This window comes from Plectropomus leopardus, chromosome 24 (genome assembly GCF_026936395.1).
Source record: "Plectropomus leopardus strain MGB_pleo_1.0 chromosome 24, ASM2693639v1, whole genome shotgun sequence".
NCBI lineage: Eukaryota > Metazoa > Chordata > Actinopteri > Perciformes > Serranidae > Plectropomus > Plectropomus leopardus.
This window is the reverse complement of record NC_142199.1, coordinates 60,404-87,125: the sequence shown is the minus strand read 5'-3', so window position 1 is coordinate 87,125 and position 26,722 is coordinate 60,404. Positions and strand designations below refer to the sequence as shown.

At 40.4% G+C, this 26,722-nt stretch overlaps 3 protein-coding genes across 6 annotated transcripts; 2 read left to right on the top strand and 1 right to left on the bottom strand.

Annotated features, from left to right (window-relative positions):
- Positions 1-5,044: 5,044 nt before the first annotated feature.
- On the bottom strand, positions 5,045-10,131 carry ackr3b (atypical chemokine receptor 3b). Of its 3 annotated transcripts, none has more exons than XM_088074595.1 (2): positions 9,704-10,131; positions 5,045-8,104 (listed from the first exon to the last, which is right to left on the bottom strand). In XM_088074595.1, exon 2 carries the CDS (start codon positions 8,086-8,088, stop codon positions 6,988-6,990), a length of 1,101 nt encoding a protein of 366 aa, XP_087930721.1. In that variant the 5' UTR covers positions 8,089-8,104; positions 9,704-10,131; the 3' UTR covers positions 5,045-6,987. The 3 variants fall into 3 exon arrangements, with proteins under 3 accessions (XP_087930721.1, XP_087930719.1, XP_087930720.1); XM_088074593.1 differs by having other exon boundaries at positions 5,046-8,104; positions 9,896-10,131; XM_088074594.1 differs by having other exon boundaries at positions 5,047-8,104; positions 9,920-10,130.
- A 2,023-nt stretch (positions 10,132-12,154) lies between these two features.
- Positions 12,155-20,843, top strand: LOC121963001 (CD276 antigen homolog). 2 transcript variants are annotated; one of them, XM_088074185.1, is made up of 5 exons: positions 12,155-12,294; positions 14,168-14,217; positions 16,694-17,011; positions 18,078-18,170; positions 20,298-20,843. In XM_088074185.1, exons 1-5 carry the CDS (start codon positions 12,278-12,280, stop codon positions 20,324-20,326), a joined length of 507 nt encoding a protein of 168 aa, XP_087930311.1. In that variant the 5' UTR covers positions 12,155-12,277; the 3' UTR covers positions 20,327-20,843. The 2 variants fall into 2 exon arrangements, with proteins under 2 accessions (XP_087930311.1, XP_042369290.2); XM_042513356.2 differs by lacking the exon at positions 20,298-20,843 and having other exon boundaries at positions 18,078-18,357.
- A 661-nt stretch (positions 20,844-21,504) lies between these two features.
- LOC121962889 (uncharacterized) lies at positions 21,505-25,384 on the top strand. Its single transcript, XM_042513210.2, has 4 exons — positions 21,505-22,415; positions 23,856-23,954; positions 24,157-24,263; positions 24,643-25,384. The coding sequence occupies exons 1-4, from the start codon at positions 22,058-22,060 to the stop codon at positions 24,742-24,744; spliced, it is 666 nt and encodes a 221-aa protein (XP_042369144.2). The 5' UTR covers positions 21,505-22,057; the 3' UTR covers positions 24,745-25,384.
- The last annotated feature ends 1,338 nt before the right edge of the window (positions 25,385-26,722 follow it).

The following is a 26,722-nucleotide window of genomic DNA, read 5'->3' as shown; positions in this document are numbered from 1 at the left end:
ATACCCCTGAGGGGGAGGGACGCCCCCCCGATGGCTGTTTGTCTCCGAGTCTGAAATAGACTCCCAGCAGCCCCTCCTGCTGCTGCTCCGGCCTTACTGAGGACCTGGCCCCGCCCCCGCAGAGCGAGCCGGACGCCAACATGTTGCGTGATCCGTGTTTACATGTGGAGTCTGACACAAACAGCAGCCTCTTCACAACACATTAACCCTTTGAAAGCTGGATCAGATTTCTTTTGCTTCACAAGCTTTGAAACACGAGCTAATTTATGATTTTTATTTCTTTCAAAAACACAAGAAAAACAACAATCAGCAACTCGGCAGGAAGTGTCCCAAAAAGTGTGAAAAATTAGTGAAAAGTGACACGATAAAAACAAATCAAAGGGACAGAATCATTAAAAAACAAATTTAAAAAATCAAGAAAATTATATTTAAAATACATGTTTAATTTATATAAAAAAAGGTTTTTAAATATATTATTATTTAAAAAGTTAAAAACAAATCACAACAAATGAAATGAGTAGGAACAAACATGAAACATTTATATTTATTGTCTTTATTTATATGAATGATTTAATTTTATTCCAACTTTTGTTTTGTTGTTGTTTGTTGTTTGTTTTGCTGATTTTAAATATTATTCTTCTAACTTTTGAACTAATTCCTTGTTCAGGTTCCTCATGGCTCCTCGTGTGCCTCAGAGCGACCTTTGACCCCTGATGTACCTGCTGTGGGTCTGTTACACAACAGACGCTGCGAGCCGTAAACACACACACACACACACACACTCGTCATGTGAAGAACAAACAGCTGCAGCTTCATGGAAAAGTGTAACCAGAGAGAGTTTGTGAGCAGCGTGTTGATCAAACAACAGCAGCTCACAGATGAGTCTGTGAATTATTGATCAGATAAAATGATTATTATTGTTAAAGTCACTAAAACTGTGAGCACAGAACAGCAACACTAATCACAGACAACATTTTGTGTTTTCCCTGTTTTACCTGATTAGAGACGGTGGTGCCCAGTAACAAGAAGAAACAAATAATGAGATAAATAAATCCATTTAATTAAAATAGAGTTGTTTCAATTTAAACAAAACTCAGTTCATTGAACTAACTTGTTTTATTCTGAAAAGCGTATGGACATTTTTGCCTGAATTCAGCTCTTTGTTTTTTGATAAACAATTTCAAGAGCTGAAGTTGATTTTTTTGTTTTCAAACGCAAAGATGAAAGAATTCAAGTCAAGTCAGTTTTATTCATAGAGCCCATTATCACAAACATGGTTTTCCTCAGAGGGCTTTACAGCAGGCACCCTCCCTCTGCCCTTAGACCCTCACATCACCCGAGGAACAACTCCCGAAAAACAACCCCTGTAACGGGAAAAAAAGGAAGAAACCTCAGGAAGAGCATCAGAGGATGATGAGGGATCCCTCTTCAGGACGGACAGACGAGCAATAGATGTCGTAAATAACAAATGAAATACAATCATGACAAAAAAGGAAAGAGAAAGAGAGAGGGAGGGGGGAGAGAGGGTGAGAGAGGGGGAGAGAGGCACAGCAATAATGGAAACAGATGCATGTCATATTACAAAAATGATAGGTGTGAAATTGTTAATTGCACTCTATGATGATGTTGAGGGTGATGATAACAGTCTCATGCACATGCTGATAGTGAAGCCACAGCACGAGCACAACCAAAGGCAGGATCACAGCATCAGCGCAGCTATCACCACTGTCAGGCGTAGCCAAGATTACGGCCAGGATCCAGGGAAACTAGGAAACAAGGGAGCAGGAACGCTCCGGAGAGACAACTGGATTAATGTAGTGCAGTTCAACAGACCCAGGCTCTGTGATCGTGAGCTCCAGGTAGTGAGAGTACCCCATGACTATCAGAGATGTTAGGCTAAGCTAAACTACTGAGGCTAAGCTAAACTACTGAGGCTAAACTACTGAGGCTAAGCTAAGCAGTAAGCATAATGCAGTAAACAGACATGAGCGTTTTCAGATGGAGGGAGGAAAAGAGGGAAAAAGGAGCTCAGCGTATCAGGGGAAGTCCCCCGGCAGGTTAAACCTATGTCAGACTAACTAGGGGCTGGTCCAGGCAGCCTGAGCCAGCCCTGATTATAAGCTTTATCAAAGAGGAAGGTCTTAAGTCTACCCTTAAAAGTTGAAACGGTGTCTGCCTCCCTGACCGAAAATGGAAGATGGTTCCATAGGAGAGGAGCATGGTAGCTGAAGGCTCTGGTTCCTAACCTACTTTTGGAAATTTTGGGAACCACAAGTAACCCTGCGTTTTCAGAGCGCAGTGCTCTTGAGGGTTGGTCAGGAACTATGAGCTGTGACAGATAGGACGGAGCCTGAACATTTAGAGCTTTGTAAGTAAGGAGGAGGATTTTAAATTCAATCCTGGATTTCACAGGGAGCCAGTGCAGAGAAGCTGAAACAGGAGAAATATGGTCCCTTTTCTTGCTTCCCGTTAAAACACGAGCAGCAGCGTTCTGCACCAGTTGGAGAGACCTAAGAGATTTGTTGGGGCAACCAAATAATAGGGAATTACAGTAATCCAGCCTAGAGGTGACAAATGCATGTACTAATTTTTCGGCATCTGTCTGGGACAGGATATGTTTAATTTTTGCGATGTTACGCAGGTGAAAGAAAGCCGTTGTTGAAGTTTGTTTTATTTGGGAGGCAAAAGATAAATCCTGATCAAATAAACCTCCGAGGTTCTACAGTTGTGCTAGAGGCCAAGGTAAAAAATGTACAAAAAATAAATAAAATAATAATAATGATAATAAAAGGTACAAGAAAATGACCTGAAAAAAAAAACCCCAACAAAATAACACAGAAATATGACAAAAATATCCAAAATATTTGGTAATTATAAATATAGCCATTGATATAATAATTGTATTTTTCTTTCAGTTTGAGGAACATTTCTTATTAAGTTGCTCGTCGCTTTTTTTTATGGGTTTTTTTTTTAAGAAATTGAAGAATTTAAGAATTTCAAAGGGTTAATCTCTGAGGTGGATTTGGGCTTTGAAGAGTTAACTGGTTAACTCTGTCGACCTGTGACAAGACAAATAAAGTTTGAGGAGTTTGGAGCTGCAGTGTCACTGTGCAGCCACTAGGTGTCACTCTTCACCTGTCCCTCACTGCAGAGTCTATTGATGACTGATCACTGATTATTGATCACTGATTATTGATTACTAATTATTGATTACTGCTCATTGATTATTGATAATTGATCACTGATAACTGGACTGGTTGCTTTATAAACTTTTACTTTGAAAAGGCTTTCTTTTCCCCCTCAGGTTTCTGATGTCAGCCAATCAGACCTCTGTGCTCCGGGTTACCATGGAGACGCAGAGTCTGCTGCAGCACCACGGGAATGTGACGGTAAACACAGAGGTCAAAGGTCAGCAGAGAGCCGAGCACTCCGATTTGTTTTTGTGTGACCCTTCATGCAGAACCTCATTTAAAGAACTCTGAATTTATGCTCCTCAGAGTCTGTCAGACTGCTGCTGGATCACTGAATCCTTTATTATTCTTCATGCAGAACCTCATTTAAAGAACTCTGAATTTAAGCTCAGGCGTCTCTGAGCTCCCAGGTTTTTTTTGAAGTTGAAAACAGGAGCTGTGAGTGACAGTCTGAGTCTCTGTGATTATTCTGTCCCTCTGTGCAGCACGGGGCCTCCAGCCGGCCCCCAGCCGGCCCCTCCCCCACCCTCCTCTCTGTGTGAGGAGCAGCTTTGGTTTGTCTCCTCTGAGGTGTGTTTGATGAGGAATGTGTTATGTGACTGACGGTCCTCACAAGTATACAAAAGATGGCCTGTCCTCACAGAGGCAGTCACAGTGTCCACACAGAGACAGTCAGCGTCCACACAGAGACAGTCACAGTGTCCACACAGAGACAGTCACAGTGTCCACACAGACTTTTGAAATAAAGTTGTGTTTGTATGCGCATAAATATCTGCTTAAGTGTGTGTCATCTCTGATCTCTGGTCAGAGGGTTAATAAATAACAACAACAACAACAACAACAACAACAACAACAATAATAATAATAATAATAATAACAATAATGATAATAAATTAGCAGGACTCTCTCTGGATCTGAAGCTTCACATCTCGCTTCCTTCAGACTCTGCACTTTTGGGAGCTGCTCTGGTCGTCATGGAAACTATGAGTGTGTTTTGGGCTGGGTGTAATCCCTGCTGGATCCCGTCAGCTCAAGTTCAAAGGTCAAATCTGCTACAATTAAACATCTCCGACGTTTGTCTGAGGACCAGCTGCCGGTCGAGGACACCTCGCTGCACGCAAAGACACGCACACACTCAGTTACTGTTTCTGCTGTTTTATTCACTCTGGGGACTTCTGGACACTAAAAGGACAAAAACAATTCTCAATGTGAGTCACTTCATTCCAGTAGTGTCTGGTATTTGTCCTCATGGTGTTTGTTAAGAGCTAAAATGTGTGTCTTTCGGCAGAGATTTCGGTTTGCAGTGTTTCTGTGCAGGACTTGTTTCGGTGTGCAGGACATGTCTCTGTGCAGGACTTGTCTCTGTGTGCAGGACGTGTCTCTGTGTGCAGGACATGTGTCTGTGCAGGACTTGTCTCTGTGTGCAGGACGTGTCTCTGTGCAGGATGTGTCTCTGTGTACAGGTGTCCTCTGGGTCGTTGGTGGGAGTTTTTCCGTCAGAGTGGCGCCTCGCTGCGACGTCTCAGCTCTGTGATTGAGGCTCACACCTGCGGCTGATGAGCTCACACAGGTAAACACACTGTTTGTCAAACACACCCATTCATCACAAACACCTGTGAGACAGAGACAGGTAGAGACAGGTAGAGGAGCTGTCTGTCCTCTGTCCTCCTGCTGCTGCTGAGAGACACCGTGAGCTGGAGACATTTAACACTTTTCTTTGTTCATCAGGAAATCAAAACGCTGCTGATCATCATCATCATATTATTATTATTATTGTTAATAATAATAATAATAATAATAATAATAATAATAATAATAATAATAATAATAATATTATTATTGTATTATTGTCCTCATCACCAGTTTTGCATTGAATTTGACTTTTAGAAAACGTTATATTAAAAACATGCTGAGTCACAGTTTCAGGCCTGAAAATTAAGTTTAAAGACAACTTTAAAAAAACAGACTTCAACAAAAAGAACAAAATCTCTATTTAAAAATTATTCATAAGTATTTCTGTTTTATTGTAAACTGCACTCTTCTTCTTCTCCTTAATAATATAATATAGAATATAGATATGTATGTAGAACATAGATACTATAATATAGAATATAGATATGTATGTAGAACATAGATACTATAATATAGAATATAGATATGTATGTAGAACATAGATACTATAATATAGAATATAGATATGTATGTAGAACATAGATAATATGAATATGAAGTCGACTCTGAAGGTCTGAAATATTTTTACACATTTACAGGTTTGACTTCAGCAAAAAATGCACCAGCTTGTCTAGACGGAGGGACGGACAGACAGAGGGACAGACGGAGGGATGGACGGACGGACAGATGGAGGGACGGATGGATGGACAGACGGAGGGACGGACAGACGGAGGGACGGAAGATAAAGTTTCCAGCCTGGTTAGTATGAAGACTTGGTGTCTCCGTTTAGTGACAGTGTACTGTCTCCCTGACAGTTTTCAGGCAGCACTTGAAAGTTCAGACTGTCAGGAGGACCGACGTCCTTTCGGTCCTCTGGTGGAAGACGAACTCGGGGACGTCATTCACTTCAGCCCAAAGACTTGTTATCTGCTATTATTATCATTTAATATTAAATTAAATCTTAGTGAATACATGTAGTGCAGTAAAAATACAATATTCACAAGAAAAACAACTTGACGAGTGTTTGTAAGTCCCGTCTTTTGAGAAGTACTCTCAAGTTTTGACAACATTTTTGGAGTCATACACAGAGTTCCTTAATCTTGAAAAGTATTTGTGGATCTTTAAAAAAACACTTACAGGTCTTGAAAATTCATCGGATGTTTTGACATGTACTCGTAGGTCTTGGATAGTCTTTCCGAGTCACATGAAGTTTTACACAAAGTGTTTCTAAGTCTTCAGAAACAGTCTTTAAAAAGTACTTCCATGTCTTGAGAAGTTTTTCAGGGTCATAAGACATGTTTCTAAGTCTTGAGAAGTACAGTATTAGCAAGTCTTAAAAAAGCACTCTCAAGTCTTCTGAGATGTTCGCGAGTCATAAGACGTGTTCCCAAGTCTTGAGAGGATTTTTCATTCATACACAGAGTGCCTGAGTCTTGAAGTGTTTTCAAGTCTATAAAAGGCACTCTCTGGTCTTTAGAAGTGTCCCCATGTCTTGAGAAGTACTTGCAAGTCTTTCCCTACATCCTAAAATCCCTAGGTTTCCCTACATCCTAAAAAGTGTTGTGAGTCTAAAGAAGTTTTCCAAGTCAGACAAAGTGTCCCTAAGTCTTGAGAAGTGTTTTCGAGTCTTTGAAGGCACCTCCAAGACTTGAGAGGTTTTTCTGAGTCATATGAAATGTTTGAAAGACCTGATGATGCGCTGCCTGTCAAGACTTTCAAAAGCAGTCCCGAGTCTTGAGGGGCTGTCACATCAGGAGACTCTGGTCCACCACCATGACCCGGACCATCAGGGAGTTGGACCATTGCAGTCCCTTTGCTGATGTGGATCTCCTGGTACAAGCTGGAAAGGGTCGTAGCTGCCGGGAGCAGGTAGTGGAAGAATTTGGAAGTCTGAAGAAGTGTGTGCGAGTAGTAAGAAGAGTCCCCAAGTCTCAAGACGAGTTCAGCTGGGATCATTGTCAAGTCCTTCGACCAAGTGCTCAGTCCGTGAGGAAAGTGAGGCCGGTGTCACTTCCTGTTGTTATCAGAGAGGATCGCTGCCTCCAGGAGCAAATCAAAGAATTATCAACAAGTCTTAAAAAGTGCTGATGAGTCTTGAAACTGGTTCTTCAGCCTTCAGAACAGTTCACGTCAGGACGCTGTTGTCCATCATCACCGCAGAGTACTCGGTCTCGGAGGCCTGAGAGCTGTCGATGAGCCTGGCGAGCCCAGTCTTGGTGGAGTACTTGAAGATGAAAGCCTTCATGAGGTCGTAGCGGTAGTTCCTGTTGAGGAAGTTGTAGAGGACAGGGTTGATGCAGCAGTGGACCAGCGAGAAGCACTGCGTCAGGTGCAACGCCACATCCAGGAAGTTCTCCAGCCGGCAGCTGAACGGCAGGACGCCGAGCAGCGACAGCGTGTCCAGCAGGAGGACGGCATGGAACGGTAGCCAGCACACCAGGAAGACCACGATGTAGGTGAGGATGATGTGGCGGCTGACGCGGCGCTCCTGATCCGAGCTGGGGGGTATCGCCGCCGCCACGAGCAGGTAGAAGATGGCGATGACGGGGAGAGGGATGGCGAAGCCAAGCGCGATGAAACTTAGCTGGACGCCCACCATCCAATCTCGAGGGTTGTCCGCCGGGTACACCGGCCGACAGACGGTGCCTTCGTGGTGCGACGACTTGACCACCTGCAGGAAGTAGGTGTCAGGGACAGAGGCTGCCAGCGCCAGCAGCCACACCAGGACGCAGATCAGCCGCCGCACCACCTTCTTCCTCCGGCTGTCGGGGGCGTCGGCGAACAGCGTGACGGACAGGTAGCGGTCCACGCTCATGCAGGTGAGGAAGAAGATGCTGCTGAAGAGGTTGACGCTGAAGACCAGGTGGGTGAGTCTGCAGACGGTGTCTCCGAACGGCCAGTGCCCGCCTTGCAGCAACGACGCTACCCACACTGGCAGCGTGGCCACCGCGCACAGGTCGGCCACCGCCAGGTTCAGCACGTACAGGTGAGTCTCGTAGCGGTTCCTGACGGAGCGCAAGTTGACCCACACCACCAGGGCGTTGGCGGCGAGGCCCACCAGGAAGATGAAGACGTAGAGGACGGAGAGGACGTGCAGGAATGAGGCGTGGCTGACGGCTCCCAAGCACAACAGCGCCTCCACGTGGGACAGGTTGTCGGCGGCGGTCAGGTTTAGCTCCTCCCACAGCTCCAGGAGCTCAGTGAGGTCACTGGTGCTCAGGCTCATGGTGATGATGTCACACCTGCAAAACAGGAAGAAAACAACTGTTAATGACGCTGTCTTCTTCTTCTTCATAAAACCCATCTGCTGATGATTAAAGACACCACACAGACAGACACAGAGGGACACAGACGGACACAGAGGGACACAGACGGACACAGACGGACACAGACGGGCACAGAGGGACACAGACGGACACAGAGGGACACAGACGGACACAGAGGGACACAGACGGACACAGATGGAGGAGAGAGGAGGAGGAGTTGAAAACAAAGACTTTTATTGCAGCTTCAGCTGAAAATAAAAACTCAACAGGAGCTTTTAAGCTGAAAGGTCAGGACCTTCAAATTAAAAGTTTACTGCCAAGCTGAAACAAAGAGACGATTAGAGTCCAGCCGGAGGACACAAAACACCAGAAGAAGAACAAGAAGGGGAAGGAGAAGAGGAAGAAGAAGAAGAAGAATTGGCTCTAAAACCGTGAAGATGCTGCGTCCTCCTCACATTTTAATTTAAACTTTAATTTAAACTTTATTTTTTTACAAAATAAAACTAAAAAATGAATAATTCGCCAAAAAATAAAATGGAAGATAACAAAAACAAATAAATAAAATGCCATTTAAATTAAACATTAAAAAAACACACAAAAAATAAATTAAATGTAATGCATTGCATATGTAATGACATAAAAATGAGAATAAAATAAAATAATTTACTAAAAATATATGCGCACACACACACACACACACACACACACACACACACACACACACACACACACCATCGGAGTGAGTCTCATTCAGAAAACAGTCGGTAACTCCGTTAAAAAAACCTGCAGATTTAAGGAATATTTCCTCATTCACAAAAGTTACCGCGTCGCGACAAATAAATCAACATATCCAACAATAACCACGACTGCCTCTTAAATTCGGCTCACATGCCATTACCATGGCGGGCCTCTCTCTCGAGTTTATAAGTGTAACTTTTATGGGTCTGTTCAAAGAACAAGATTTACATCCTGGTAAATCCGCCGCCGCGTGCGGTTTGACGGAGCATAAGCCACTTCTTACAAACTGAGGTGAGCTGAAGTGAAGCGATGTTTGGTGGAGCTGCTGTACGCCGAATACACCGCAGGACGTTAATGCTCACTGAGGACGAAGAATAACTTTATTCTAAAAGTATTTATGTTTGTCACAACGTCAAAACTGCAGAAATGACACATTTTTGCATGGAGTCTGCCCCTCCCCCTTTTTGAGTTTTTGTTACTTTACTTGCACACTTTTTTGAAAATATTCTCCATAAAGAACATCATGAACTAATAGTGTATTATTATTATTATTATTATTATTATTATTATTATTATTATTATTATTATTATTGTTGTTGTTATTATTATTCAAACTATCACAAAGCCCTAAAATGTGAAAACTTTATAACACAGCTGTTTAAGCTTGATGACAAACATGCTGCAGCCTCGTACATACATATATAAAACACATACAAAACATACAGCAGGTCCGGTTTTATGGCTGGGGTTGAAGGATGTAAAAAGAGCATTAATCCCAGCAGAGATTAGACTGGGATGCCGCGCTGTGTGGGGGGAAGACCAGTATGCCGAACTCACCAGAGGACGTTATTGATTACTGATCACATGTAATAATCTCCCTGCTGGTGCACGTGCGGCCGCCTGACGGTAAAAACGTTAGAATTTGCGCATTTTGTACACGAAGTCTGGTTTAGGGCGCCGAGCAGCAGAGCGGAGCAGTTAACGTGCGAAGAGCGGAGCGCCGCAACCAAACTACGGTCACTTTTTTACCGATTAAAGAGCAGACGCATTTACGGCTCCGACGGGAGGCTCCGAGGAGCTTAATCCGGTTTGATCCGGGTCCTGTGGGGGGTCAGGGTCCACTGTCTCTCCGGAGGACTGAGAGAGGGCTCGTGCTCGCGCAGTTTAAGAAGCAGCCGAAGAAGAAACGCCCCCGGCCCCGCAGCTCTGCGGTGATTTATTGCGGTTCAGCTACGGGACAAAACAAGCGGAGGACAAAGGAGGAGGACAAACAGGGACAGACAGGAGGGTGATAAACAGGAGACACAGGAGGATACAGGGCCAGGAGGACAAATGGGGGACACAGGGACAGACAGGAGGAGGACAAACATACAGTGACTAAAACACTCTGAGCCTGTCAGTAAAACACTGTCAGTGAGCCTGTCAGTGACTAAAACACTCTGAGCCTGTCAGTGAGTAAAACACTGTCAGTGAGCCTGTCAGTGACTAAAACACTCTGAGCCTGTCAGTGAGTAAAACACTGTCAGTGAGTATAACACTGTCAGTGAGCCTGTCAGTGACTAAAACACTGTCAGTGACTAAAACACTGTCATTGAGCCTGTCAGTGACTAAAACACTGTCAGTGACTAAAACACTGTCATTGAGCCTGTCAGTGACTAAAACACTGTCATTGAGCCTGTCAGTGAGTAAATCACTGTCAGTGAGTAAAACACTGTCAGTGAGCCTGTCAGTGACTAAAACACTGTCAGTGACTAAAACATTGTCAGTGAGCCTGTCAGTGACTAAAACACTCTGAGCCTGTCAGTGAGTAAAACACTGTCAGTGAGCCTGTCAGTGACTAAAACACTGTCATTGAGCCTGTCAGTGACTAAAACACTGTCAGTGACTAAAACATTGTCAGTGAGCCTGTCAGTGACTAAAACACTGTCAGTGACTAAAACATTGTCAGTGAGCCTGTCAGTGACTAAAACACTCTGAGCCTGTCAGTGAGTAAAACACTGTCAGTGAGTATAACACTGTCAGTGAGCCTGTCAGTGACTAAAACACTGTCAGTGACTAAAACATTGTCAGTGTCAGTGAGCCTGTCAGTGACTAAAACACTCTGAGCCTGTCAGTGAGTAAAACACTGTCAGTGAGTATAACACTGTCAGTGAGCCTGTCAGTGACTAAAACACTGTCAGTGACTAAAACATTGTCAGTGAACCTGTCAGTGACTAAAACACTCTGAGCCTGTCAGTGAGTAAAACACTGTCAGTGACTAAAACACTGTCAGTGAGCCTGTCAGTGAGTAAAACACTGTCAGTGAGTAAAACACTGTCAGTGAGCCTGTCAGTGACTAAAACACTGTCAGTGAGTAAAACACTGTCAGTGAGCCTGTCAGTGAGTATAACACTGTCAGTGAGCCTGTCAGTGAGTATAACACTGTCAGTGAGCCTGTCAGTGAGTAAAACACTGTCAGTGACCAAAACACTGTCAGTGAGTAAAACACTGTCAGTGAGCCTGTCAGTGACCAAAACACTGTCAGCGAGTAAAACACTGTCAGTGAATAAAATACTGTCAGTGAGTAAAACACTGTCAGTGGCTAAAACACTGTCAGTGAATAAAATACTGTCAGTGAGTAAAACACTGTCAGTGAATAAAATACTGTCAGTGAGTAAAACACTGTCAGTGAGCCTGTGAGTTTATTTTTGTGAGAGACGATGACGACTGAATTTCAGTAGAGATGCAAGATAATTATCAGACTGATAATTATTGGCCTGATAATTGTATTTATGACATCATACCGATAATTCCGATAACAACATTTTTGGAGGCAGGTTTGGGGAAGTCCCTGTTCAGATGACAGGGCTCTGTGGATTGGGGGGGTAATGTGGGTCTATTTTATATTTATATTATGTGTTAAGGAACTGCAGAAAGGGTTAACTCAAGTTAAAAGGTAGGGCACAGACTGGGGGTTTACGTTTTCTGTGTAAAAAAAAATAAAATTATGTTGTTGACAAATAAGAAAATTTGGGATGGAATTACCCTAAAGTTGTATGGGAACAATTTGGAGAGAGTGGACAGTTTTGGGGTCCTAGGAGTTGATTTTGGTCTCAGACTAAGGAGGAGGGTGAGTTTTCCCCCCCCAAACTTTATTTACACCAAAGAGGCGTAACAATAAAAAATCTTCCAAATATATAAAAGTGTAGTACAATATAGCTAGTTTGACCACGCATGCGTAGATATAAAACCATAACACATCCACGAAACGCGATAAAAAAACCTGTTTGTCCAAGTGAGGCTGCCATAGTTTGCAATCCAAGATGGCAGACAGCTCGCGCTTGCGCAGAATGGATCCGGTGGCGGAACGGATACCGGCAGTCCGGTGAGTCCGGTGGAGTCCGGTGAGAGTCCGCGGAGCCTCAGAGCGACATGAGCGGCTGTCAGAGGTCAGTGAGCACCGACACACCGACGGACCGCGGCGCACAGACCCGTTATTACTCTCAGGGAGCACGGTTAGCTGTTAGCTCTGTTAGCAGCTAGCCCCGCTGTGTTTACAGTTTGCCCAGTTAGCCCAGTTAGCCCAGTTAGCTAACTGGGCTAACTGGAGTGAAAGTGCGACTTTATTTGAGTTTGAGGAAACTTTGGCGCGTCTCTGACTTTTAGGTCAAACTTTAAGGTCCGTAAAGTGACCGCCATCTAATTTAATGTATTTAATCCAGTTTAATGATTTTAAACTGATTCTAACGGAAACAAACGGCCGGAAACGCGCTGAGCATCAGTTCAGTTCAAACCCTAACCCTAACCCTAACCCTAACCCAGCCGGGATCAAGACTTCATCTAACAGTCATACAAAAGTCACTTTATCAGTAATAATATCGGTGTTATCACTGTTATCATTAATGAAATTATTAGTTTTAGTATAAGTGATAGTTTTATTGTTAGTAGATGTAGCTGTGTAAATGATAATATCATTGTAATGTTGAAATTATTAACCGCAGTGAAGATAGTTTTATGTTGGATATTCGACAGACATTCGCTCCTTTGCTACATATAAAAAAATTAATAAAAATTATTTGGAGATTTAAAATGTAAAAACAAGAGGTGTATCTCATGCAGCCAGTGGAGTACTCGCATCCCACACTGATTTTGAGTCCATTGATCACATGACCTGGGAGCTATTGAGCTGAACTTCTAATGTAAATTAATGAAAAATTACAAAAAGATGTCAAATGTAAAAAGAATGGCCTAACTGGAAAAGATGGTGGAAAAAAACATAAAAAAGTGTGACAAAATCTCACTTGTCAATAGGCTACCAGCTCCTTCCTCCCTCAAACGTCGAGATGAGGTAATGAGATACACCTCTTATTTTTACATTTTACACCTATTTACAATTTTTTAAAATGTTTTATATGTAAATATTAGCATTTTAGCTCAATAGCTCCCAGGTCATGTGACCAATGGACTCAAAATCAGTGTGGGATGATAGTACTCCACTGGCTGCATGAGATACACCTCTTACTTTTACATTTTAAATCTCCAAATAATTTTTATTAATTTTTTATATGTAGCAAAGGAGCGAATGTCTGTCGAATATCCAACATGAAACTATCTTCACTGCGGTAAATTATTATTGTTTCTAGTATTGATAATATAATTATTGTTATTTTATAATTGTAATGTTAATTGCTGGTACATTGTGGTTATTATGTTGTTGCTGATGAGTTTGATGTGAGAAACAGGAAGTTTAAAAAGCCCTTTAACCCTTTGAAAACTCTCAGAGACACAAGTAAAGGCAAAGAGCAACTTATCAACACATGACCCAAAAATGAGTAAAACAGGTAATTACCTGAAGATAAACCAAAAAATGTAAGAAAATCACCTAAAAAGGTTCAGATTTTTTTAATGTCTGTGTGTGTGTGTGAGTGTATGTATTTATTTTATTGTGTGTTCTTTTTGGTAACATAATTTAAAATATAAATTGTATAATTGATATAGTTTGGAGGGGTATTTTTCCCTGTTGTTTTACAGTATCATTTTCCAATAACCCTCTTCTTTTAAAACAAATTGTAGGTCATTTTCTGTCACATTAATATTTTTTTAATTTGTGGGAGAAAAAAGAAATGAGAAAATATAATGTAAATAAATAGAGAAAATATAAAAGAAAATGTGTAAGATTGTTGTTGCATGAGGCCGATTTTTACACTTCTCAGAGGAAATATGAAGCTTTGAATTTGTTTAATGAAATGACGGCCGGCAGAAACAGAGTGAGGACGTAAAACTTGTTTCTGATGGGTAACAAGCTCGTTTTTGTCTCCACAGTGCAGAAGTGACCGTCCTCTGGCTGCTGCTGGTCTACAGATTTTCTACAGGTCAGTCCATCTACACAGTCATACCTGTTAGTATGTTTCATACACAGTCATACCTGTTAGTATGTTTCATACACAGTCATACCTGTTAGTATGTTTCATACACAGTCATACCTGTTACTATGTTTCATACACAGTCATACCTGTTACTATGTTTCATACACAGTCATACCTGTTAGTATGTTTCATACACAGTCATACCTGTTACTATGTTTCATACACAGTCATACCTGTTACTATGTTTCATACACAGTCATACCTGTTAGTATGTTTCATACACAGTCATACCTGTTAGTATGTTTCATACACAGTCATACCTGTTAGTATGTTTCATACACAGTCATACCTGTTAGTATGTTTCATACACAGTCATACCTGTTAGTATGTTTCATACACAGTCATACCTGTTACTATGTTTCATACACAGTCATACCTGTTAGTATGTTTCATACACAGTCATACCTGTTAGTATGTTTCATACACAGTCATACCTGTTAGTATGTTTCATACACAGTCATACCTGTTACTATGTTTCATACACAGTCATACCTGTTAGTATGTTTCATACACAGTCATACCTGTTAGTATGTTTCATACACAGTCATACCTGTTAGTATGTTTCATACACAGTCATACCTGTTACTATGTTTCATACACAGTCATACCTGTTAGTATGTTTCACACATTAATACCTGCTAATATGTTTCATACATTAATACCTGTTAATATGTTTCATACATTAATACCTGTTAATATGTTTCATACATTAATACCTGCTAATATGTTTCATACATTAATACCTGTTAAAATGTTTCATACCTTAAAAACTGTTCAATGTGTTTCATACGTTATCCCATAATACCTGTGTAATATGTTTTAGAAATAATACCTGTTTAATATGTTTTATAAATTAATACCTGTTTAATATGTTTTATGAATGAATAACTGTTTAATATGTTTTATAAATTAATACCTGTTTAATATGTTTTATAAATAAATACCTGTTTAATATGTTTTATAAATTAATACCTGTTTAATATGTTTTATAAATTAATACCTGTTTAATATGTTTTATGAATAAATACCTGTTTAATGAAAGAGATGTTTTTTAAAGAAAACGAAAAAAAAACCCCAATTAAATAAAAACAAAAAAAAATCTTTTTTTTCTTTTTAAAAATTGAATTTAAAAGGAAAAGAAAAAATGTCATAATTTTAATTTTTTTTACACCGTCAACTTTGACGGAAAAATGAAGGCCAAGCGTGTGTGTGTCTTTGTTTTTGTGTGTGTGTCTGTGTCTCCCTGTGTGTTTGTGTGTGTGTGTGTGTCTGTCTTTCTGTGTGTGTGTGTGTGTGTCTCTCTCTCCATGTGTTTGTGTGTGTTTCCGTGTGTGTGTCTTTCTGTGTGTGTGTGTGTGTGTGTGTGTTTCCGTGTATGTGTGTTTCCGTGTGTGTGTGTTTCTGTGTGTTTCCGTGTGTGTGTGTGTTTCTGTGTGTGTGTTTCCGTATGTGTTTCCGTGTGTGTGTGTGTTTCCGTGTGTGTGTATGTGTGTGTGTGTGTGTGTGTGTCTGTCTTTCTGTGTGTTTGTGTGTGTGTCTCTCTCTCCATGTGTTTGTGTGTGTTTCCGTGTGTGTGTCTTTCTGTGTGTGTGTGTGTGTGTGTGTTTCTGTGTGTGTGTTTCTGTGTGTGTGTGTTTCTGTGTGTATGTGTTTCTCTGTGTGTGTGTGTGTTTCCGTGTGTGTGTGTGTTTCTCTGTGTTTCCGTGTGTGTGTGTGTGTGTTTCTGTGTGTGTGTTTCTGTATGTGTTTCCGTCTGTGTGTGCATTCCGTGTGTGTGTGTGTGTGTCTGTCTTTCTGTGTGTGTGTGTGTGTCTCTCTCTCCATGTGTTTGTGTGTGTTTCCGTGTGTGTGTCTTTCTGTGTGTGTGTGTGTGTTTCCGTGTATGTGTGTTTCTCTGTGTGTGTGTGTTTCCGTGTGTGTGTGTGTCTCTGTGTGTTTCCGTGTGTGTGTGTGTGTGTGTGTGTGTGTGTGTGTGTGTGTGTGTGTGTTTCTTTCTTTCTGTGTGTGTGTTTCCGTATGTGTTTCCGTGTGTGTGTGTGTTTCTGTGTGTGTGTTTCCGTGTATGTGTGTGTGTGTGTCTGTCTTTCTTTCTGTGTGTGTGTGTGTGTGTGTGTGTGTGTCTCTCTCCATGTGTGTGTGTGTGTTTCCGTGTGTGTGTCTTTGTGTGTGTGTGTGTGTGTGTGTTTCCGTGTATGTGTGTTTCTCTGTGTGTGTGTGTTTCCGTGTGTGTGTGTGTTTCTCTGTGTTTCCGTGTGTGTGTGTGTGTGTGTGTGTGTGTGTGTGTTTCTGTGTGTGTGTTTCCGTCTGTGTGTGTGTTTCCGTGTGTGTGTGTGTGTGTGTGTGTGTGTTTCCGTGTGCGTGTGTGTGTTTCCGTGTGTGTGTTTCCGTGTGTGTGTTTCCGTGTGTGTGTCACGTCTCTCAGTGAGCTGTCAACTGAAGGTCCATGGTTGTGTCGGAGACGACGTCCTGCTGCCGTGTCTCCACCGTGAGTTGTTCTCTCTACCAGAGACGGTGTCCGTCTTCTGGCGGGACAGAGACGACGGCGTGGTGTTGAACTTCAAGCAGAACGTCTCCAAACAGGACCCGAAGTTCGGAGGCCGAGTGTTGAGCGACCCTCAGCTGTACCGGACGGGGAACTTCTCCATTATCATGAAGAACGTCTCGCTGTGGGACAGCGGCCCGTACACGTGTTACGTCCCCGCGGCGGGCTTCCAGCAGAGCGTCTCGCTGTCCGTCTCGGGTCTGTGTCGATCTTCTCGGGATGTTTGCTTTCAAAGTTTTGGAAATTTTTATAGAAAACTTGTTTTTTCCCGGCATTTTTTGCGTGATTTTTTAAATCTTTTTTTATTATTATAATTTTTTGCCCACATAAAAACTAAATAATTGTGGGTTTTTTTCTTTCTTCTTTTTGGCAATTGTTTTTCTTCATAATTTTGTTTGGCTTTTTTTTTGTATCTTTTGTCGATTTTTTTTTCCTTAATTGTTTTTGCCAATTTTTATAGAAAAGTTACAGCTTTGTCGTGAATTGGTTTTCTTTCTTTTTATTTTTAAGTTTTGGGGAGGTTTTTATTCTGGTTTTAAATTTTTGGCATTTTTTATAGGAAATTTAACATTTTTAGACAATTATTTTTTCTTAATAAAAAAACTAGCAATTTAAAGAAATGTTTTTTGGCAAGTTTAATAGAAAACTATTTTTTTTTTAAATTTTGTGTAGATTTATACAGAAAATTAAAAAAATGGAGTGATATATATGCCAATTTTTATGTGAAAAGTTTTTTCTGTCTTCATTTTTGGCATTTTATTTCTTTAATATTTTTCTGTGATTTTTAAAGGTAAAGTTTTTTTAAAACAATGTTTTGTCTTTTTACAGAAAATGTTGAAAGATTTGGTGATTTTTTTAAAATAGAAAAGTTAACATTTTTGGTGATTTTGGCAGGAAAAAAAATGCAATTATTTTTCTTTTTCTTAAATGGTAACTTTTGTTTTCTATTTCTTTTCTTTTTTTAATTTTTGATTTATTTTCTTCTCTTTTTGAATTTTTTATAGAAAGCTTCTTTTTTTCTTTTCCCTTTTTGGGCAGTTTTTTGTTTAATTTTTTCTTCAGGATTTGAAATTCATGTTTTCTTTAAAAATCATCAAAGTGATGCCATTTATCACCCAGAAATAGTAAAAACAGAAATCTGTTTTTATGTTCAGATTCCCGACGGTCCTTGAACGCATCATGTCGGAGGCTGAAATTCTGTCTGAACAGAGTTTGAGTCAAAAAACCAAAAAAACAATGTTTGTTGTTTGTGTTGATGTTTCAGATCAGTGTGTTAAAGCGGTGTTGACTCCTCCTCCTGCTCCTCCTGCTCCTCCTGCTCCTCCTGCTCCTCATCCTTCAGGACCGTCAGCAGGAGGTATGGCGCTCACACCGAACTTCATCACTCTTCTTCTTCTTCTTCTTCTTCTTCTGTCTCCGGCCGGTTGGAGTTTTCACTGACGAGTTGCTTCAGCTATGAAAAAAAAACGCTCATAATGAGAATCCTTTAAAGCAACAGGAAACACGCACGCACACACACACACACACACACACACACACACACACACACACACACACACACACACACACACAGTTCACATACGCCCGATTCTGTGGAGGCCCAAAAATGACCCAAGTATCAACAACAACCAAATAACAAATAAATAAATAAATAAAAAAAAGCCAGAATAAAAATATTGAAATAAATACAGAAATAATTAAATGCGTAAAAAGAGAAATGTTGGAAAAAGTCACAGAAATAAATAAATGCATTAAAAATAAATTTAAAAAAGGGATATATATAAATGCATAAAAGAAAAGGTTTTGTAAAAATGCTGGAATAAATAAATGCATTGAAAATACATATAAAAAGGGAAACAAATAAATGCATAAAAGCAATAAATGCATTAAAAATAAATTAAAAAGGAAATATATCAATGCACAAAAATAAAAGTGTTGTAAAAATGCTGGAATAAATGAATGCAATAAAAAATAAATTAAATAGGGGAAATAAATAAATGCATTAAAAATAAATTTAAAAAGGAAAATAAATAAATAAAAACATTAAAAATAAATGTTTAAGAAATATATTAAAATTAAGTGTTGACATTAATGATGAAGTACATAAGACGCATGAAAAAAGCCAAAACGTTGAAATCAATATTGACATAAATGAGTAGAAAATTGTTGATACACAGGCCATAAAAACATACCTTTAATTTTATTTCCACTTTTTTTGCAATGGTATTTATTTATTTATGTATTTTTGTGTCTGTGTGTCGGTGAGGATGGAGGTCCTTCACTCGCCATTTAGTGCTCTCTTTCTGCATTTATTTATTTCTGCAATACTTATTTCAGCTTTTATTTGTTCTTTTATTTGCATATTTATTTAGTCTAGTATTTTTTCTGTCTGTTTATTAGTACGCTGGGGTTTTCTAACTACTGTGTTTCTTTTTAAGACATTTCTTTCTGCAGTTATTTATTTAATACTGTATTTATTAATACATTTATGTATTGATAACCTCGTCATTTTCAGTCCTCCATCTGTTGTTTTTGGCTTGTTACCGCCACCTGATGGTCGGTAAAATTTAACCCTAAATGTCCTGCGTCCAGTTTAAATCCTCTAAAGCTGCAGGTTTTAAAAAGTTTACGCTGCTGCTGATCGATTTCGTCTCTACTTTTAGTTACAGACGATTTATTTCAGCTTTGTTATTTTTTGCCAACAAAGCGAAGTCTCAAATGAAAGATTAAGCTGTTATTTATTTGTTTATGTGTTTATTTATGAATCTGCAAAACAAACCAAAGAGGGACTTCTGTAATTTTTTTTTTTTACAACCCACAAAGTTCTTTGTCTAGAACTAGTAAAATATGTCAAATTAAACTTTATGAGAAATATATGGAACAAAAAACATCTGGAAAAAAAAACCAGATTCAGGAACAAATCGTCTCGTCAGAAGAAAGACACTGAACTCAGAACTTCATAAATATACATTTTATTATTATGTTTGTGGAATAAGCTATTTAAAATATAATTTCATTGGATACATTTCATCAGTTAATTAATTTAAATAATCGTACTGTCTTCTTCTGCATGTAAGATGGAGGCTGCAAAAATCAAAAGTAAATAAAAGACTCCATGAAAAAATTAACATGGCAATAAATGTACCAAAATAACTAGTCAGAGAAAAAAAATAATAGATATATAATGCAACAAATAAATTCATATGCCAGTAAATGCACCAAAAATAATATTTTCGATAAATAATAGCTTTAATAAATTGATAAATTGAAAATGAATAAATTATATATTTAAAAGATAAAGGGGAAATAATTAAGAAATAAAAGGGAAAGTAAAATATAAGACATAATAATAGAGGAATTCATGCAAAAAGATAAACAAAATTGATTAATTTCCTGTCACATTTATTCAATTTATTTATGCCCTGTTATTGACATATGTGTTTGTACTGATGTTATTGTATGTGTGTGTGTGTGTGTGTGTCAGGTTTTATATTTTGTACTAACTGCTGCTGAGATTAATGCTCATTTCAGGCCGATGAACAGACATTTACAACATTTCTAACATTTCTAATTTATATCAGCTTTGGCACTTTACGACACTCTGAGGAGTGCTGTCGCTTTAAGAAGGTCGTTAGACCGCTCCGTCATGTGACCCTCACCTTGTGATCAGGGATCATGGGTAATGTAGGACTGACAGTGTTGATGAAGTTCCTTATGTTATGTTGAGTATACTGAGTATTTATTTCATATTTTTACTCTGATATTAACAAACAATATTTGTGTTTTTTTTCATATCAAAAGGAGTCGTCTCTTTTTACTGTTACAGTTTAACATTTTTCAAGTGAAGATGTAAAATTGTAGGATGCCGTTGGTATGGAGGCCCTAACGTGCCAAAAAGTAATTTTTTAAAAATTTCATTTTGTGCACATAAAATTAAAAGTTTGTTTTTCTGACTGTAAACATTACCAGTTTGTGTCTGAGGATGTCACAGCGTCATCTCAGTTTGATTTGAAATATATTCTTATTTTCATTTCTTGGGTTTTATATGTTTATTGTATTGAGTCACTTTTATTTTCAGGTTTGTTTTCTATAACATTGACTTATATTATACTGGGTAGATGATTTTTTTTTCTTTATAATGTGATGCATTTTAACACGTTCTACGGTCTATAATGTGGTATAATTTTTTGTCAAGGCATTTCCTGCTGAGACTGATGAAGGCTAAAGAGTTGTTTTGAGGTTTTCTGCTGGAGGGACTTTGTGCCACTAGATGGAGCCGCTTCATCACATCTGGAACAGCTGAGAGACTGAAACGGTCTGTGAAGATGAGTGAAGAAGCACCGGTGTGTCGGCTCGTGTTCAGAGAAAGTAAAACGAGGTAAACTGAGGCTGCCGACGGCAGCAGGGCGCAGTGAAGCCGATCGGTGGAGTTAAAAACCAGCCTGGACTGGTGGTCTGGTGGTCTGTATTTCACCCGACAGTAATGAACTTTATTGACCAGCATAAGAGCTGAATGCAAATTAAATCAATAGAAAGCAAAACAGTCCATTAATCTCTGCTTTAATGATGCCTTAAAGTAAGAAAATACACAAAAACTCTAAATTCGGAGACAAACAGAAACAAATAAGTTCCATTCTTGTTGCCATGGTAACTGCATCATCACTCCTGAGGAAGGTGCCTTCAAAGCTTTTACTACAAGCTGGACCACAAACATACTCCTTGTATGTTGAGTCATGGTATAAGCAGTTAAACACGTTAAAGTTCAGTAATGTATGAAAAACATGGAGGAGGTGGAGGGTTAAACGTTGAAGAAACAAACTAACATCAGAGTTGCGGTTTTTGAGATGTCGTGGCTGAGCCTGATTTCTTATCCGAACATAAATCTTTGAGGAGTTCTTGTGCGACTGTCCGTGTATAAACTGTGTCATTTGTCATTTTCTGTGTATTTCAGGCAGCAGTGTTATGGGTTTTGATTTTTTTAGTATTTTCAGTGAATTCAAACCCCCAAGAATCCTCTGAAAATCAGTTCAGTGAACCCAAATGACACCACAGTTTCATGCTGCAGGGGCAGGCGGCGGGTGAACAAGTTTCACGTCTGGCTGTTGCGCGTCTGAGGAAACTTAACTTGGTATTTTGCGGTTTCATCAGCAGGTCTTGAAGCAGCAGAGTCACCAGACACAGGAAGTCAGCAGCGCTCTTTTCTTTCTGTGGAGGAGGTTTGAGGTCAGAGCGCCGCTGTGTCTGATGATGGATCTGCTCTGGATGATCCTCCCGGTATTTTTGTTGCGCGTCGAGGCTCAGAACCTGACGGAGGTTACGGTTGAGCTCGGCCAGAGCGCCACCTTCAACTGCTCTCTGAGCACGACCGTCCACTGGCTGATAGAGATCCGCAGTCAGGTCAAAGGACTCATCGCCGTAACTTTTACTCCAGATCCAGAAGATGCCCAGTACTCCGTTTTTACAGCGCTGAAAACCAAGTATGTGGCCATGGGGAACAGACTGGTGATCACAGACGTCTCAGAAGAAGACTGCCGGCTTTATTTCTGCGGCAGGAAGACAAACAACATCATTGCAGTGTCAGACAAATTCCTCCTCCGCTCAGGTGAGAACAACACTTCTTTTTAATGCTGAAAACCACGTAAATGAAAAATGTAAAGTCTCTTCTGTTGTGTGTCATTTGACATTTTATCTATTACAGAATTAGTAGAACAATTGGACGCTTCAGAAAATAAGGAGACGGATTAAAAATGTCATGAACTCTGAAAGTTGTACTTTAAAAAAAACAAAGGTTTTTTTTGCATCATCTGACACCAAACAATTTTATTTTTAACTTTTAGAGACAAACAGTCCGTCCACTTTAAGAGTAGAGTTGGAAAAAATTTAAGTTGTATTGTCAACATGTACAGTGAAACACAGACAAAGGTCATTTTCTGACCATAAGAGGAAGTCGCCTGAATTAAATCATGAGGGTCTGACACCACATGTCTGATTTCTGTAATGTTATAAAGTTTCATAACTTCCTCAGAGCAGCCTGACTCACTGACATGCTGTCAGAGCATCAAATCTGTGACTGGAGGCTCTTCTGTTCAAATCAAGAACTTAAAGTGAAGGCGACGGCACAAACAAGCACATTTCTAATGTATTTAGTTTCGTGTATTTCGGCCTCCGTTGCTGCGTATTCGATGAATCCGGCTCCAGTTCTGAGGAACGACGGTCGCCTCCTCCTGAATGACCTCCACGGAGATACCGTTCAGTCGACCAGGTTTTGGCAAACATTAAACTTACACACACAAAAATACGTGATAAAAAAAGGCCTCAGATAAACAAACAACAAAGATGCGTGTTTGGAAACATTTTCAACACCATTCAGATGTCGAAAAGTGACGCCTGCTCCCCATAATGTTTATACCTTTTCGCCAATGATAGTTGTTGCTCGAGGTTTACAGGTTATCCTTTAGTGATGGTCGTACCTGTAACAAGTGCAGTTTATTTGATGCATTGGAGGCGAAGCTTAGCAATCTGGAGGTGCGGGTCCGCACCGTGACAATTTTACACCTATCGTTATTGTAATATGACACGTGTTTGTTTCCGTTAAAAATTTGTCATAATAATTGTCTGTCCGTCCTGAAGAGGGATCCCTCATCATCCTCTGCCGCCCTTCCTGAGGTTTCTTCCTTTTTCCCGTTACAGGGTTTTTTCGGGGGTTTTCCTCAGGTGATGTTAGGGTCTGAGGGCAGAGGGATGGTGCCTGCTGTAAAGCCCTCTGAAGAAAACTGTGTTTTGTGATAATGGGCTCTATAAATAAAACTGACTTGACTTGAGACTTCACTTGTGGACACGACATTGATATCGATATCTCATGAATGCCGTGAAGGAATGTCTTCAGATTTGCCACAAACGTCCACTTGGACTCAATGATGAAGTGTTAATGATGTTTTGACGGTCAAAGGTCGCTGTGACCGCATCAGTTGCGTTCTTGTGAACACAGTATTGACATTGATATTGATAAAATAATGAAGTTGTGATGTTTTATATCCAAAAGGTCAAAGGTCAGCTTCACAGCAGAGCAGCTGGATGTGGCGGAGCGACCCTGTGGTTTACGCCTCCTTCGCCTTGAATGTCCTCCTCTCAGTGATAACAGGTCTGTGTGTTGTAACAGATTAGGGCGATTTTGAAGATATCACATGAAACCAAGAGGTCGTTACCTCTGTCTGTTGCCTTTTTCAAAGTCAAAGGTTTTTGCTTTTGATGTTTCTTCTGAAGATTTTTATCAGAAAAAAAGTGTTAAACCTGTTTTTAAACACTGAGGTGTGAAGGTGGCTCACCTGCAGGTCTGTCAGCAGGTTTGGTCTTTATTTCTCTGTGTTTGAAGAAGAAGAACCGTAACTACCAGGTGACTGACGCCTCCCTGTTAACCAATCAGAACGCAGAGACACTGGAGACGCCACAGGTAAACGATGCTAATAAATGTATACGTGCTAATGGTATGTTAATGCTACTACTGCTAATGCTTGCTAATGCTACTGCTAGGAACTGTTAAAGCTATTACTACTGTGTACTTTCATTACAACTATTGATGCTACCACTTGTTCCTGCTAATGCTAATGCTAGTTACTGCTACATCCTAATGTTATTAGGAGTTAGTGCTATGCTACTGCTAGCCACTGCTAAATGCTTATGCTACTACTTACTACTCCCACTGCTACTTCTAATCGTACTATTTCTTACAACTACTTTTAATGCTACCAAAAGCTATGTGCAGTTAATGCTAACAGATGTTCAGTTGTCCTCCTGGTTCTGTTTACTTTGGTTCTCCTGTTGTGTTTCAGTACGAGGAGATCCAGATCAGAGCTCCTCCTGCTGCTGGTGCTGCTCCAGAGTGTATTTACTACAAAGCTCAGCTCCCTCGACCCATACTGCCTCAGTACTGACACCTCAACAACCTACTGTTGCCTAAACACCTGACTGTACCTGGACACCTGGGTAGTACCTGGACACCTGGATCATACCTGGACAACCTAGCTTTAGCTTTTGGCCCGATCCGGCGGGGGTGGTTTTGAGTCCGTTCAGACCTGCCACTGTGGCTCTGCTTCCTCTCTTTCTTTCTTTTCTGTTCCTGCTCTCTGTCATTCATGTTTAAGTCGTAACTGCTGATCAGTGACTTCAGGATCCTCACTGAGTCCTCATCCTTTTTACTGCTCACCACCTTCGGTCTGTTGAACTGCACTATGCTTCCCTTGTTTCCAAGCTTTCCTGGATCCTGGCCGTAACCCTGGCTGCGCCCGATCGTTGTGATTTCTGTGCTGGTCCTGTGACTCTGCCTTTGTACTGGACCCCTCACTCACCTTGACAACCAAATCTTACCGAAATACTTGGACGATCAAACATTACCTAAACACCTGGACTGTACCTGGAATCATCATCAGGAAGTGAGGGAACACTTCTCTCTCTGTGGAAGATGAAGCAGTTCTCACTGATGTTCCTCTGTCGCTGTCTGATGATGGATCTGCTGTGGATGAGCCTCCCCCGGTGTTTCTGCTGCACGCCAAAGCTCAGAACCTGACCGAGGTTAAGGTGGAGCTGGGTCAGAGCGCCACCTTAAATTGCTCCCCGAACACAACGACCATCCACTGGTTGATAGAGATTCGCAGTGAGGTCAGAGGACTCATTGCTAGAACCTTTTCTACAGATCCAGAAGATGCCCAGTACAACGTTTTTACACCGCTGAAAACCAAATATGTGACCATGAGGAACAAACATGTGGTCACAAACGTCTCTGAAGAAAACTCAGATTACTCAGGTTACTCAGAAGAAAGACTGCCGGCTTTATTTCTGCGGCAGGAAGACAAACAGCAGCACTGAAGTCTCAGAAACCTACCTTCTCTCAGGTAAGAACCAACACTTTGTGCTTCTTTTTTAATGCTGAAAGCCTCATGACACACAAATGTGAACAGTAGCCTGGAGTCTTGTGTTTAAAATGTATTTTTACATTTTGTTTTATCGTAAAAGTTTTAGATTAATGGTTGTTACTGGCTGTCAGAGGACAGGCCACATATACCACGAATCCTGAAATAGTTCTGAAGTTTGTTGTGTATCGTCTAACAGCGTCTCAAACCTGATAACCTTTCAGAGCAGATCTTCTGACTTTCCACTTCAAGTATTCAGGAATAAACAACACCTGTTTCAGTGTGCAATTCATGTCAGAGACAGTTGATCCTTAAGCCGTTAAATGGTTCAGCAGTGACCTCTCTGGCAGACAACAGTGTTTCAAAGTGGGTGACGTTAGATCTCAGTATCTGCAAATGACAAAAGGTGTCCCACAAGGCTCACTTTTAGGACCAGTGCTTTTCACTATTTATTTAAATGACAGCTTCATCTTTACAAAGCTGTAACGTTCACCTGTATGCGAACGACATCATTTTCTCCTGTTGGGCTGACAGCAAACCTTCAGCCTTCCTTCAGAGCTTAACAAGCTGCATTAATCAGTCTTAAACTTGTATTTAATGCTGATAAAGCAAAATATATGCTGTTACCCAGAGCGGAAGACATAAACAACAGCACTCGAGATCCCAGGTCTGTGCTTTAAATGGTACAAGCATTGAAAGAGTCCCATTTTGTAAGTATTTAGGCATCTGGATTGGTGACAAAATCACTTTCAAACCTCAAATTGATGCACTCATAAAAAATAAATAATAAATCAGGATTTTTTTGTTTTTATACGCACTTTGTGTTGCGTACGCCACCTTCCCTCTACTTTCCTGTGCACAGTTTTATAAAAGAGGCCCCTGAATACCTGAACAGGATTCTAGGATTTTAGGACATTAGGGTCTTCGCTCGGACCTGTGTCGGGGTGTGGGGACTCTGTTTTGATGCTGTATTATGTACTCTGGCACCTTATGTATACTAAAA